At 41.5% G+C, this 13869-nt stretch overlaps 1 protein-coding gene across 5 annotated transcripts in view; it reads right to left on the reverse strand.

Annotated features, from left to right (window-relative positions):
• Positions 1 to 13869, reverse strand: part of IFT80 (intraflagellar transport 80) — a 123433-nt gene that overhangs the window by 61832 nt on the left and 47732 nt on the right. For 4 of the 5 annotated variants that reach the window (XM_066620195.1, XM_066620193.1, XM_066620192.1 and 1 more), the window contains exons 5-6: positions 10567 to 10656; positions 7947 to 8084 (exon numbers count right to left, since the gene is read on the reverse strand). In XM_066620195.1, coding sequence (XP_066476292.1) covers positions 7947 to 8084; positions 10567 to 10656 — 228 coding nt within the window. The remainder of the gene's footprint in view (positions 1 to 7946; positions 8085 to 10566; positions 10657 to 13869) is intronic. The other variant, XM_066620194.1, reaches the window with a different exon arrangement.

Here is a 13869-nt window from a genome sequence, read left to right on the forward strand (position 1 = left end):
GCCAACTAGCTACCTCCCTTCCTGCCTTGCTGGCCCTGCAAGGTATTCTGGAGCACTACCTGCCTTTTTCTGCCATTATTCAATTCTTTTTCAAGCACCCTTAAAGGTCCTGTTGAGTGCCCTTGGAGGTACATGTACCCCAGGTTGGGAACCACTGTTCTACTGGTATGTTGTGTACAGTGCACTTACTCTGATAGTGTTTATAAAAAGGTAGTGAAGACCAGAATTTAAAAAGTTAGAGAATAAAAATGTATCTTATGATCTTTTACTATATTTTTAGTAAATTAGAGACTGTATAGTTCTTAGGTAACAATTATTGGAAAAAACAATTATTTTTCATGATCTGGCCTCAGTTAAAATCACACAAAACTAGTCAGACACCCTGCTAAGTTTAATCCTCCCCTCCCCGACTTATCCGAAGGTCACAGAAAATTCCATGATTTTGGCTCAAAACCTGCCCTGTGAGATTGACTTATGGATGAGTATCTGCAGTAATTAAATGTTAATACCATGGAATCGCACAGATTTTCCTGCTGAGCATCTTGGTGAAATTACGTGGTAGCCACAAGTTACAAAAATACATAGATAATGTATCAGTACATAGACTAAACAGTTATATTAGATTTCTTTATAACAGCATGCAGGCAAAACTCTGAAAAAGAATTTCATAATAAAAACACCACAACAATTCTATAATGAGGTTAGTCAACCTCTCGAGAAATGAGCAGAATAACCAAGACAAAAGACATGCTTGAATAAATTATTACAACAAAAAATTCATAACTGCCATATATGTATATTAGCTCATAATACTATAAGTAAACTGCATGGTTTATAATCTAACAATTCTAAGTTGTATATAAAAAGCTTCTTTCATTCTATGGGGCACTGAGAAGGGGGTCCAGGATTCATTTTCTGTGCTGGCAGGGGTGGGGGAATATTAGAAGACTTCAGTCCTTCCTGATTTCTATTTCTGTTTAAGAGTACTGCAACATGAGCAAGAGCGTCAAAGCAAGTAAGCAAACCCACAGGAAGTCACCCACCAAGGTATGTATGAAAAGTCACAGGCTTCAAGTCCTGGTCTTTTCTATAAAAGCTTAGAATCTTAAAAACCAAGAACTGAAAGGAAGACAGAATAGTTCTTTGCATAGTGCTAAAGAAATTTGTTTTGCTTTGAATACATTTCTGCCTGGCACAAATGTTAACAGCAACTTCAAAAGCTAATTTGAGTATTGATTTTTTTTTTCAGTTGTGACTGACACCTTCAATGAAATGTTACTGCTAAAATAGTAAACTACTAGGGATTTTTAAAAAGATTATAAAAACAATATTAGAACAAAGAAACAGACTAGAAGCACAAAGGAGGTGGAAGCAAAAGAGTATATGTTAACGTATTTAATTAAATTATGCTTGGTAACTAGTTGCATATGCTGCAGAAGGGTTAATGATATGTATATCTCCAGATGGCTCTCAAGGGAGCAATTCGCTGATTCAGCTCCATTACATCAGACACAATAAAAATGTCTGTGCTGACCAGAAAGCCAGGTCTGGTTCTCTTCAAACACTATCACACTGGTTATGTGACTCATTCTCTCTTCTCTCTCAGCACCAGCATGGCTAATTCTTTAGCAGCTATTTATATTGAAGGAAAAAACTTGCATGAAGCAGCAAAAATGTATGGAGGCAAACCTCATAAATTATTTCTGCTGTTTGAAAAGGAATAGATAGTATCTGGGTTTAGCTACTGTTAATGTGTGTTTTCTTTAAAATTCCTTCGTAGGAAGCCCCACTTCAAATCATTCTGTAAATAGACTTAACAGCATTATATTATGCTGCATATTTCAAATCCCCATTCAGCAATAAAGCTTTCTGGGTGACCTTGGGCCAGTCACTGTCTCTCAGCCTCACCTACCTCACAGGGTTGTTGTGAGGAGAAAAGGAGGGAAAGAGCTATGTATACCACCCTGAGCTCCTTTGAGGAAGGGTGGTAATGTGAATAAATAAATGTTCAATTAGCAATACTGTCAATTTACAACACAAAATTACAGCTTCTCAAGTCTCTAGCAAAATGATTAACAAAACATGTCATCAGCTGTAATTAAATAGCCCAGTAAAGTTTTAGTTTCTTCCCTCAATTGTCTTATGCTGCATAAAAAGATTACAGCCAAACTCATGCAAATACAAAGTTCACAACCACTAATGTGGATTAGAATCCTCACTTTGCCATAATAGCGGGAAGAGTGGTATGGAAAAATCAAGACTTAAAATTCTAGGTTGCAATGATGTCATTGTGGTTTAAGTGTTTTTGTGAATAATATTGGGAGAGATTACAATTGAGGATGCTTTTACCTACATTAGTGTCCTGGAGTCACAAAATGTTCTTATAACCTGCTTCTGAAATTCATCTCCATTTCAAAATGGTTTGTTATGAGGCACATCGAACTGTGAGAAATGGAAGCCCAAAGACCACTTGAGTATAAAGAACTAGTTATACAGAGTTCTAGATCCTGTCAAATTTGGGAAAGACAGGTAAATACAGGGGGCCCATGTTATCTGTGGGTTCGGCATCCATGTATTTCCAGTATCGCTCTAGGGTGTCCTTGGGCCTCCCAATGTTTTATAAGGCATTAAAAATGTCACTTCTGGTTTTAATGTAAAACTGGAAGTTGCCTTTTTTTTTTTTTTTTTAAATTCTGGCAGCCGCTAGGGGCCTCAGCAATCCTCCAGGCCTGACTGGAGCCCAGCTCTTGTTGGGTTCGGAGGTTGGGGTGGTGGTGGCAAAAACTGCAGGATTAAATACCCACAGTTTTCCATATCTGTGGGGCTTCCAGGAACGGAACCCCCGTGGATAATGGGGCTCCCCTTATATTCAGGTGTGCAAATTATAGGTTAAATGGCAGCAAAACTGTGGCAATGTATTCAGATATCTCTCGTAATATCTAAGAAGAAAATTGTCACATACAAAGTCCTGAAACTGAGCATAAATTGTCTTGCTGCATTTCCCTTAAAGGAGGTGAATGAAACTCTTCCAAACCCAATTTTAAAAAGAGAGTTTTTGAAGGGTCAACTCAAATAATACTCTAGGGGGAAATATTCTAATGTAGTATTCCATTGTATACTTACTAAGAAGTGTCAATGAGCTCAGTAGGACTTGCTGTTGAGTGTTTGCGCCCACATGTGTGTGTATTTGGGATAAGGTTGTGCAAGTAACTTAATTTTACCAATGCAAACTATACATGCAGAAAGTTTTAATACTAGTGCTTTGTAGTAGCACTTATGTGGAAAAAGTTTCTGACCCAGTATTGCTTATAAGCATATTCTGCATTGTCTAATTTCTACTGTTCCATCTGCTGCATCCAATCCTGGATGACCTCGCCTGTGGCAGACTTCAGAGGGGCAATTTTCTTCTGCGTTGGACCTAGGGCCTGCTTGATACCGTCATACATTCCCTTGATGTTGCCCATGTCAGCTGCTATCCGTATCTGGGAGCAGAGCTGGAGCCAGTAGTCGTTAGCACATCTCCTGGCAATCTGCTGGACTTTGCTGCGAGCAGCTCGGAGGACCTGCAGGTTGCGCTCACTGGGAGGACTTGTATGCTGCTTGAGCTCTCCTCTTTTCCTCAATGACTGGTGTCAACTCCTCCTCACAAAGAGAGTCTGGTCCAACAAGAAGCTGACGGAACATACCAAGATCCAGGTCTACAGAGCTTGCGTCCTGAGTACACTTCTGTACTGCAGCGAGTCATGGACTCTTCACTCACAACAGGAGAGGAAACTGAACGTTTTCCACATACGCTGCCTCCGACGCATTCTCGGCAGGGCAAAGTTCCAAACAACACAGTCCTGGAATGTGCTGGAATCCCTAGCATGTATGCACTGCTGAAACAGAGACGCCTGCGTTGGCTCGGTCATGTTGTGAGAATGGATGATGGCCGGATCCCAAAGGATCTCCTCTATGGAGAACTCGTGCAAGGAAAGCGCCCTACAGGTAGACCACAGCTGCGATACAAGGACATCTGCAAGAGGGATCTGAAGGCCTTAGGAGTGGACCTCAACAGGTGCGAAACCCTGGCCTCTGAGCGGCCCGCTTGGAGGCAGGCTGTGCAGCATGGCCTTTCCCAGTTTGAAGAGACACTTGGCCAACAGTCTGAGGCTAAGAGGCAAAGAAGGAAGGCCCATAGCCAGGGAGACAGACCAGGGACAGACTGCACTTGCTCCCAGTGTGGAAGGGATTGTCACTCCTGAATTGGCTTTTTCAGCCACACTAGACGCTGTTCCAGAACCACCTTTCAGAGCACAATACCATAGTCTTTTGAGACTGAAGGCTGCCAACATGGAATTTCTACTGTATTTCCAGTAATGTTACCTTTTCATATTACTGTTCTCCTTGTTCCTAAAAGGCTATAGATTCCAGAAATCATCACAAGAATGTGAGCCAGGCTAGGAAAAAGGCGGTGCTTTGCCACTGCAAATAAAAGCAACTCTCCAAATGTTACATCTGCACAACAGATGCCAATACCACAACAGTTGCTGGAGGAAGGACCACAAGTCATGAGCTATCCTGACACAAAAAAAATCAACTTCTGGACTGCTGTACACTATCACACTGTAATAACATTATGACTAATGTGCATGGTTGCGAATGTGAGCATGTATTACTGTAGTGGTACCCAAACTCCTGTGTAAGCAAAGGCAGTATAAGAGGAGTGGAAGGAGAAAGAGAGAGCATGTGTCAGGGACAAATGAGGGATAGGAGATAACATATATGGGATGTACAAGAGGGGAGTAACAACATGTACAAAACAGATTTGTGAGGCAGGAAGACATCCAGGCAAGAGTGAAAGAGTGGAATGTCAGTAAGTAGGTATGAGATTTTATAGTGCAGTGGTATCTAGGCCATATTACACATTAACTAGATCACATTTCAAGCAGCTGCCTCCATTCATGTTATGTGTGAAAGTGTCTTTTGTCAGTAGCCAGGTCTTGCTAGTTCCCAAATATTAAAAGAAAGGGAGATTGCTCAAAAAGCATGCATCAGAAGTGGTGAAGAAAAGAAAAAATACATTCACAATTGATGTGATAATGAGTTGATAGGGAGGTACTGACATGGGCTCATGAGAAAAAATATCTTCTCTGTATTACAGAGGTGCATTAAGGCAATGGTCGTCAACCTTTTTTGTGCCATGATCCAAACATACAAGCAAACAAACAAACTGCATCTGGGGACCCATAGCTGATCCTGCCCTCCTTCTGGGACCTGATCCGTCCCCCCTCCTGTGATCTGAAGAAAGATCCAGCAGATCTACTGATCTGATCCAAAATCAGATGATCCAAAATTGTGTGCATAATGTCTGCTGTGAGAGGCTGGCCCATATTATTAAGCCCAGGCCCCATCTCTGCTGTGCACCAACAAGATCACGTGCAAGGTTTCACGGGGTGAGGCAGCCAGGCAAAGGCCTCTCTGCTCTGCTGCCATCCTCCTCCTCCTCATGCTGGTGAAGCCATGGAAGCTAGCCATTTCTGTTCCTGTAAGTTGCTGTGACCCCACAAATGAGGCTTCACACCCCAACTGGGGTCACAACCCACAGGTTGAAAAACACTATAGTACAGCATTTTTCTTAGCAAACTGCTATAAGTATAGTAACTTCAAATTTTGCCATTCCCCACCTAATTTGGTGCGAGCAGCAGATGAATGAATCAGATCAATATTTTTATGTATTTTAAAATGTTCTTTTTTAAAAGCCAAAATGGAATTCATGTTACACTTTACTGCTTCAATGAGGCAGTTCAAAAATCACAGGATTGTGAAGTTGTCCTAGCACCAGGCACCTTCATGTAGTGGTATAATGATGGAAACAATGGCAGCCATACTATTGCAGAGTTAGTATTCTTAAACTTCTCATGTCATTACCCATAGGAACACTCTGTTTTGCTCTTTATTATAAAAGTACACTTAACTATGATCAATTAGAATACACAAAGGCAGATGTGAATAAGTGTAACAAAAACTAGCCTGTATGATTAGTGATTTACTGAATTTCCATATCCATCTACCTTAATGCTTCAACTGCAAACACTGCTTTTGGAAAATCAATTATACTGACACAGAAGTGCAATTTATTTTCTGAAAAGTACACTTTCTTGTCTGAAAATATTATGATTTAGGACCTCTAAAACAAAATGATTTTGCCAGAGAATCTTAGTCACTTCAAACTAGAAAGAGTCATTCATCTTTTTACTTGTCACAGATACAACAAAAAGATTAATATTAAACATGTTAAAAGTGTTAAAATGTAAAACCAAATATCCCAACCTTTCTAAATTGACAAAAATCATTTTATTTTTACTTCTTAAAGTATTATAAAACTATGTTATGATTGGGAATACATTTCAGATTCAGAAGGAAACGCTGAATAATTTTTGAGCGTCCTTATCTTGTGTGGCTTAATTCAATGTGTTTTTAATTTTCTATCAATATAAGGCTTTGTTTACAAATGATAATTTGCAGCTCATCTGTTACTTGAATTCTGATTTGGCAGAAATTTGAGGAGACTCAAGTATCCTCTAGAGACAGGAGCGGCAGGAAGGAGGAGAGTAATAATAGTTACCCAAGCGCACAGAATCATCTCTTAAGAGTAAAATGTAACAAAAATTAAAATTCCTGCTAGATTGATCACTTCCACATAGAGGCAAGGTGCAAATGTGTGCATCACAGTCCATATGGTGGGACAGCTCAAACTGGAAGGGGGTGATGCCACAGTGTTGCAACTCATGTGGGGTGGTTACCACATCAGGTTATGTGCTAAGCTCTCAGAAAAAAGCTAGTAGTGGTTATTTAGAGCAAATGGTCATTGAAAACCTTACAGCACAATCCTACACATGTCTATTCAGAAGTAGTCCCATTGGGTTCAATGGGATTTACTCCCAGGAAAGTGCGTATAGGATTGCGGTCTCGGTTCAGCAAGCCAGAGTCCTCTCCTATTAGCCTTTCAGATGTGGGTTGGTAATGAAACTCTCCCATGAAAGACTTGAAACCTTCTCTTCCTTGCCCTGCACTGTCTATTCCCACCAGCACATCCCCTCAGTAATTCTGTAATTACTGAACAGATATGTTTGGTATGTGGACAATTAACTGACTGTCAGCTACTTCATCCTACGAGATCTTTAAATAAGTATCATACGGTTGCTTGAAAAGAGATTTCCTCCCCCATCCCAGAACAAATTCAAATGGGTACTGTAATGGATCACCAACTTTAGAACTACAGAAAACCACATTCTTAACCAAATACTGTACATACTTAATAAGAAGCAATCTTGGGGAAGAAGGAGGATTTGATAAACCAAACAGCCTTTTTTCTTTGACAACAATCATCAGAATAACGCAAAAGCAAGAAAATGCAAACAATTGAAAAATACAGAAACAGACACAGAGGACTCATGCCTGAAGGACTACCTGAAGGACTACACAATAATGGAAACAGCACCTTAACAAGTATATGGCAGTTTCTTAATTACATCAAAACATAATCAAATAAGATAAAACAACCTCATTTCAACATAGCATTATAAGACATACAAGCAAAATGCATGCCCATGTTATTTAACCACTGGAGGAGAAAATGGTATATTTTTAAAAACTTCACTTTTTCATAAAAGCACAAAACATACAGAGATGTTCTGATGTAAGATGAGAGACAAAGAATAGAAATACAACTACAAAGCAACTTGTAAATAGAACGGTCAAGAATTTTTATCAGGTTAATAAATACAGAAGCAATGCAAACAAGAAAATTTCCTCAAATATGACAATAGAAATCATTCATTCAGAAACCAACTGGATAGACACACTAAGAAAAGGCCAAAATAGTTCTATTTCCATTACTGTATGTTCTCTGAAGTGCTATTTTATTCATAAACCATATAATATTGTACTGAGTTGTTACTTACCCCTGTTTTGTCACAAAGTCGTAAGGTATGAAAAGATCCCACTGCAAATAACTCCCCATCAACAGCCCAAGCAACAGAGGTGATAGGGTACTCGTGTGACTGTGAGCTATACAACAGCCGACCATAACTATCCCAAACCTAAAAACCAAACAGAAGCCAAATTGCTTAATTATAAATATCTTCTTTTCCTTTAAAACACTGCTTTACATTTGAATCATTTCATTAAATTATAAAATATTTTATATTAGTGTATATTAGCCAAAGGGAAAGTGATAATGACTTTCAATACTTTCTTCAGTTCCATTCACTGTATTGTATATATTGGAACATGTTACATGTTAATAATTACATACTGTATTACATCTCTGAGTTATAATTTGATTTCAGTGGTCCTGCTTGACTCATTTTTTTATAGAATTCAGTGGAATAAAACAACTGAGATTCCTCCAAAATATAATACCTCCTGTGGGCCAAAACGCCCCCACGGGATGCAGCAGGTGCCATGCAGGCACCACTGCATTGCCATGTGGTGGTTGTGGCGGCGGTGGCGGTTGTTGTTGTTGTTGCTGCTGCTGCTGCTGCTGCTGTTGTTGTTTTGTTGTTGTTATTAACAGTATTTATATACCGCTTTTCAACAAAAAGTTCACAAAGCGGTTTACAGAGAAAAATCAAACAACTAACGGCACCCTGTCCCAAAAGGGCTCACAATCTAAAAAGATGCAAAACACCAGCAGACAGCTACTAGAAAAGACACTGCTGGGGTGAGGAGGGCCAGTTACTCTCCCCCTGCTACAGGGGGTTACAGAGTTACAGAGGATTTGGCTGTTGACCATACAGTTTTATAACCCAATCCTAACTAAATTCCCCTGTGACAATGCAGTGGTGCCAGAGTGGGCTCTGCTGCATCCTGCAGGCAAATTTTGCCTGCTGGAAGTCTGTCACTAGAGGGGAAAACAGGGTGGACTGCACTGGATGACACCCCATGGAGGGTGTTACCTGGTATGTTACCTGGTACAGTGCTAGAAAATGGTTAAAAACACTGAGTTAGTAATATGTAAGAGCTATTGTGTTGCTCTGTTTTAATTGATTTTAGTTATTTTTACTTGTTATACACTGTACATTTTATTGTGGAGCTCTGTAAGCCACTTTGGGCAATTGCTTCAGCATGGGAAAGGCGGGTTATAAATTTTTCAGATAAACAAAGAGCCCAATCCTGGGCTTGGCGCCATGGCTTCATGCTGACGCACACTGTCGCAAACATGCCATAAGGCACGTTTGTGAGCCTCACCACCGGGCTACCACCCGTGCTAGTCCAGCGCTGGCCAGTGCGGGGCTAGCGCCAGGCGGGCATCCAACCTCCGCCGCTCGGCGGTCTCACAGAGCACCGAGCCGGGGCATGGTAAGTGGGGGCAGGCAGGGGGGTGGGGAGGAGGTGTTCCAGGGAGGGGGGAGGCATGGGGAGGGCGGATGGGAGGCAGGGGGTGGGGAGAGGGAGGGCAGGAGGTGTGCTGGAGGAGGGAGCAGGGTCCGTGGAGCTCTGCAAAGGACTCAGCGCCCTACATGATCGCCATTACTTTACCGCCGACCTTTTGGTCGGCAGTAAAGTGAGTAGCCCCATTGCGGGGCTGCTTCCCTTACCTGGGAGAAGGGGACGAAAGTGCCCTTCTTCCAAGGTGCCTCCTGCTGTAGCCTGAGGCGCGCAGAATCCGGTGGCAGCCATTCTTGGTGCTGCCGAGGCTGGGCGCCCCGGGCAGCTCAGGATTGGGCTGAAATACAGCAATCCATTAGGTAATAGATATGTGAAATAAACACAGCAAGGAAACCATTTATTTCACAAGTCAGAATACAGTGAAAGATCGTATCCATCCTTTACTAGAGACATGTGCAGCATGATCATAAATGTGTCTATGCTACAATATTGTAATTTAAAGGTATAATTTAATTTTGCTAGTTTGTCATTACTATTGCCATTACATTTAGCAATATATACAGGAATTATTATTTACAACTTACAGTAGTACAAAAAAATTACTAAAGATTATGTATGGTCTGGTATGAGAGAGAGTCTACGGGGGTGACACCATGATTTCTTGTGCTGGGTGACATCAACTCTTGTGATGCTTCCGTAAGCCCCAGCAACTGCAATGGGTCAGACATGAGTCCGAGCTGATCCATATCAGCAGATCAGGCCTGGGAAGGGGGATAGATGCACACCGGCATTGCCAATCCTGCCCCATCCTGCCCAACTTTTGTGACAGTGCAAAGACCTGGTGTGCCAGTGGAACACATGTTTTGCCAGTATGCCTCTTCATTAAGATTGGGACCTAAATTACCTTAAGCATTTAATTATGTTTGTCATGTAAGTATCCTTTTATTTTTGTTGTTCCTCCACCAAAATTTATTTTTGTCTTTGTATTCTAAGAGAAAAATGACAAGATTTTTAAAAGTCTCTAGCTATAAATAAGGTTTGCCACCACATTCTGAAACATAAAAAAATTTCATCTGAATGTCTACCAAATGACGAGCTTCTGATTTGTGCAGTTTTAGTGATAATCTGTGACATACCCTCCAGCAGATTTTATTGAAAGAATATGATATTTTTTAATTAATTAGAATATACCTTGTATTTACAGTCTTCACCTGCTGAAAGAATAAGATCATTGACAGAGTTCCAATCAACTTTTAATATAATTCCATCATGGGCTTTCCACTGAGTAAAAATAGAAAATAAAAAATTACAAAAACAGATATTCAAACATATACAAAACTTGGATACATTTTTATTATTTCTATATTAAGAAGAATTGTATTTATAAGATATTCTACTTTGTACATAATACTCAACACTACTAACTATTAACAAGGCATGGTTTTAGACCAGTAGTTCCCAACTTGGGAGTTTCAAGCCCAAGACCAGCAGGAACCAGTTTCCCCTCTAGTGGGAGCGGTGAGACAATGGTGATGGTGGCTACGGCACTTTCGGGTTCTCACTGCTGATGTGCCAACAAAAAAAGAGGGGGTTTCAGGACTTGCCAGTCTGTAGCGGTGAGCAGAGGTGCAGCAAAGCCCGGGTTCTCCTTACAGCAGTCACTACTGATGGGTAAGCCCTGAAACTCATTTTTTCTTAGTTGATGCAGTGGCATTTGCCACTCCCCTTATCAGCTCCTGCACATACTCAGTGGTTCCTTTACCTTTTGGTAAAGATTGGGAACCACTATTTTAGACTCACAAGTTTATTCTATAATTTTGAAAAAAATGCCAGTGTATTTGACAAGTTGATTTAAAAATGAAGCTTAAAAAATGTGTCCACTTAACACAGGCAAGATTAACAGCACAAACCTAACTAACTTTCCAGTGATGCCAACAGGGCATTCACTGCATCCAGCGGTGATATGGCAGTTACGGAGACCACTTCAAAGTAAGAAAAAATTTGTTCCCTTACCTTGGGGCTGCAAAGTGGCTGAATCAATGCTGAAGAGTTGGTTAGGATTGGGCTGTTAAACTTCAATCCTATTCACACTTACCTGGAAGTAAGCACCATTGACTATAATTGGACATTTCTGAGTAGAAATGCCTAGGATTGGGCTCTAGTTGCACAATCCTATCCTTGATTAGTGCTGGTGGAGCATGCGCTCCACTGGTAAAAGCCGTACCAAAAATGCCATAAAGCACTTTGCAACTGAGTTAGAGTTAGGTGCACCGGCAGGAAGGTCACAGCCTTCCCATGTGTGATGCAATAGTCTAGCGGAGTGGGTATATTCTATTTTAAAAACAGGCCTTGGAAAGGCTGTATAGGCCTATTCTTAAAAAAAGAAAGGGCAGTGGGGGGGGGGGAGGCCGCAGCAGTGCCCTCCAAGCGGTACCCCAGGACATTTGCCCTCCTGACCACCACCTGTGGAATTGACCAATTGCAGCAGCTGGAGCTTTCCTGAGGGCGAGGGAGAAAAGGACAAATGTTCTCTTACCCCAAGGAGACTTTCTGTCTGCTAAACTCCCCCATGGGATGCAGCGTAGTCCATTGTGCTGCCACTGCATCAGCACAGGTAAGTTCAGGTAGGATTGGGCTGTTAATCAACACACTTTATTTATGTGTTTATAGAACTCATATTTAGTCAAATAACTGTTTTATGGCTCAATCCTATGCTAGTGAATTTTGTGATTTGCTGGCAAAAAGTCAGGGGTGCTGGAGCTGCAGCTGCTCCATCATTCTGCATCTTGCTATAATAGGGAGGGCTTACCAGATTCTGCACTGACAGTGGTGGGTTGCAGAACCTCCACTAGTGTAGATAGGTTGGATTCAGGGAGGACTGATGGTGGGGCTGGAGGCGAAACTCTGCACCAGCTAGGATAAGATCCTATACTCTGCACCAGCTAGGATAAGATCCTATCCTCCATTACTAGCCTGAACCTGCTCTCAGGAGTCTCCTCAGTCTTATGCCAGATAATGAGCTGGTATAGGTGCAAGGAGACCTATTAAAGACCAGGCACTCTAAGGAGAGATTGATAAACTTTTATTTTCTCTCCTGTACTGTCTGGTGCTCCCCCAACTCAGATCATATAATACGTGCTCTGTCGGCAGTGCTACATGCTCTGGACTGGTGGGTGAAAGGACTGGGCTGTTAAATATGCAAATACTTACTTGCTGGGTGTCACAGAGTGCTTTACAGAGCTTTTGCAACACCCTAGGCTGGTGCAGCGCTTCAGCCAGTGTTAGTCCAGAATAAGATTGTGTGGTGTGCTAAGTGTTAATTGGCCAGAAGCGTACTTTTAATTCTGAATAGCTCCAGTACATTTTTAAGAAGTACAATGAGGACCATAGTATTAAATGGATAAAATACGTACTGAGTAATATGTATTTATTTATTATATTTCTACCCCCTTTTCCTCCATTTACATGGATGCCCAAGGAGGCTTACATAAAACACCTAAAAATAAAATAAGGCAGAATATAATAACTGCCTTGATTCACCTGGTTTGGTGTCCATGATGGGATTCTCTGATCCACACATGGACCTCTGCATAAGCAGATGCTTCTCTACAAATACAAAGGATTATCTAACATGGATGTGAATGTGACACTCTTGCGAACATAGAGCCACCAAGCATGTGCATGGTGAAGTGCCTCAGTGGAGATGCAAATCAGGTCTAATGAAGGTAGGAGTGATAACTGTCTTCATGGCAGATAACCTGTCTTCACAGCAGAAGACCTCGGGCACATACCGAACGGCCCCTCCTAACCGAGGAGTTAAGTCAGATAGAGGTTAAAAGAGAAGATGTTTCAGACCTCATTGATAAATTAAAGATCAATAAGTCACCGGGCCCTGATGGCATCCACCCAAGAGTTATTAAGGAATTGAAGAATGAAATTGCAGATCTCTTGACTAAGGTATGCAACTTGTCCCTCAAAACGGCCACGGTGCCAGAAGATTGGAAGATAGCAAATGTCACGCCTATCTTTAAAAAGGGAAAGAGGGGGGACCCGGGAAACTATAGGCTGGTCAGCCTAACATCCATACCGGGTAAGATGGTGGAATGCCTCATCAAAGATAGGATCTCAAAACACATAGACGAACAGGCCTTGCTGAGGGAGAATCAGCATGGCTTCTGTAAGGGTAAGTCTTGCCTCACAAACCTTATAGAATTCTTTGAAAAGGTCAACAGGCATGTGGATGTGGGAGAACCCGTGGACATTATATATCTGGACTTTCAGAAGGCATTCGACACGGTCCCTCACCAAAGGCTACTGAAAAAACTCCACAGTCAGGGAATTAGAGGACAGGTCCTCTCATGGATTGAGAACTGGTTGGAGGCCAGGAAGCAGAGAGTGGGTGTCAATGGGCAATTTTCACAATGGAGAGAGGTGAAAAGCGGTGTGCCCCAAGGATCTGTCCTGGGACCGGTGCTTTTCAACCTCTTCATAAAT

This window comes from Tiliqua scincoides, chromosome 3 (assembly GCF_035046505.1).
Source record: "Tiliqua scincoides isolate rTilSci1 chromosome 3, rTilSci1.hap2, whole genome shotgun sequence".
NCBI classification, from domain to species: domain Eukaryota; kingdom Metazoa; phylum Chordata; class Lepidosauria; order Squamata; family Scincidae; genus Tiliqua; species Tiliqua scincoides.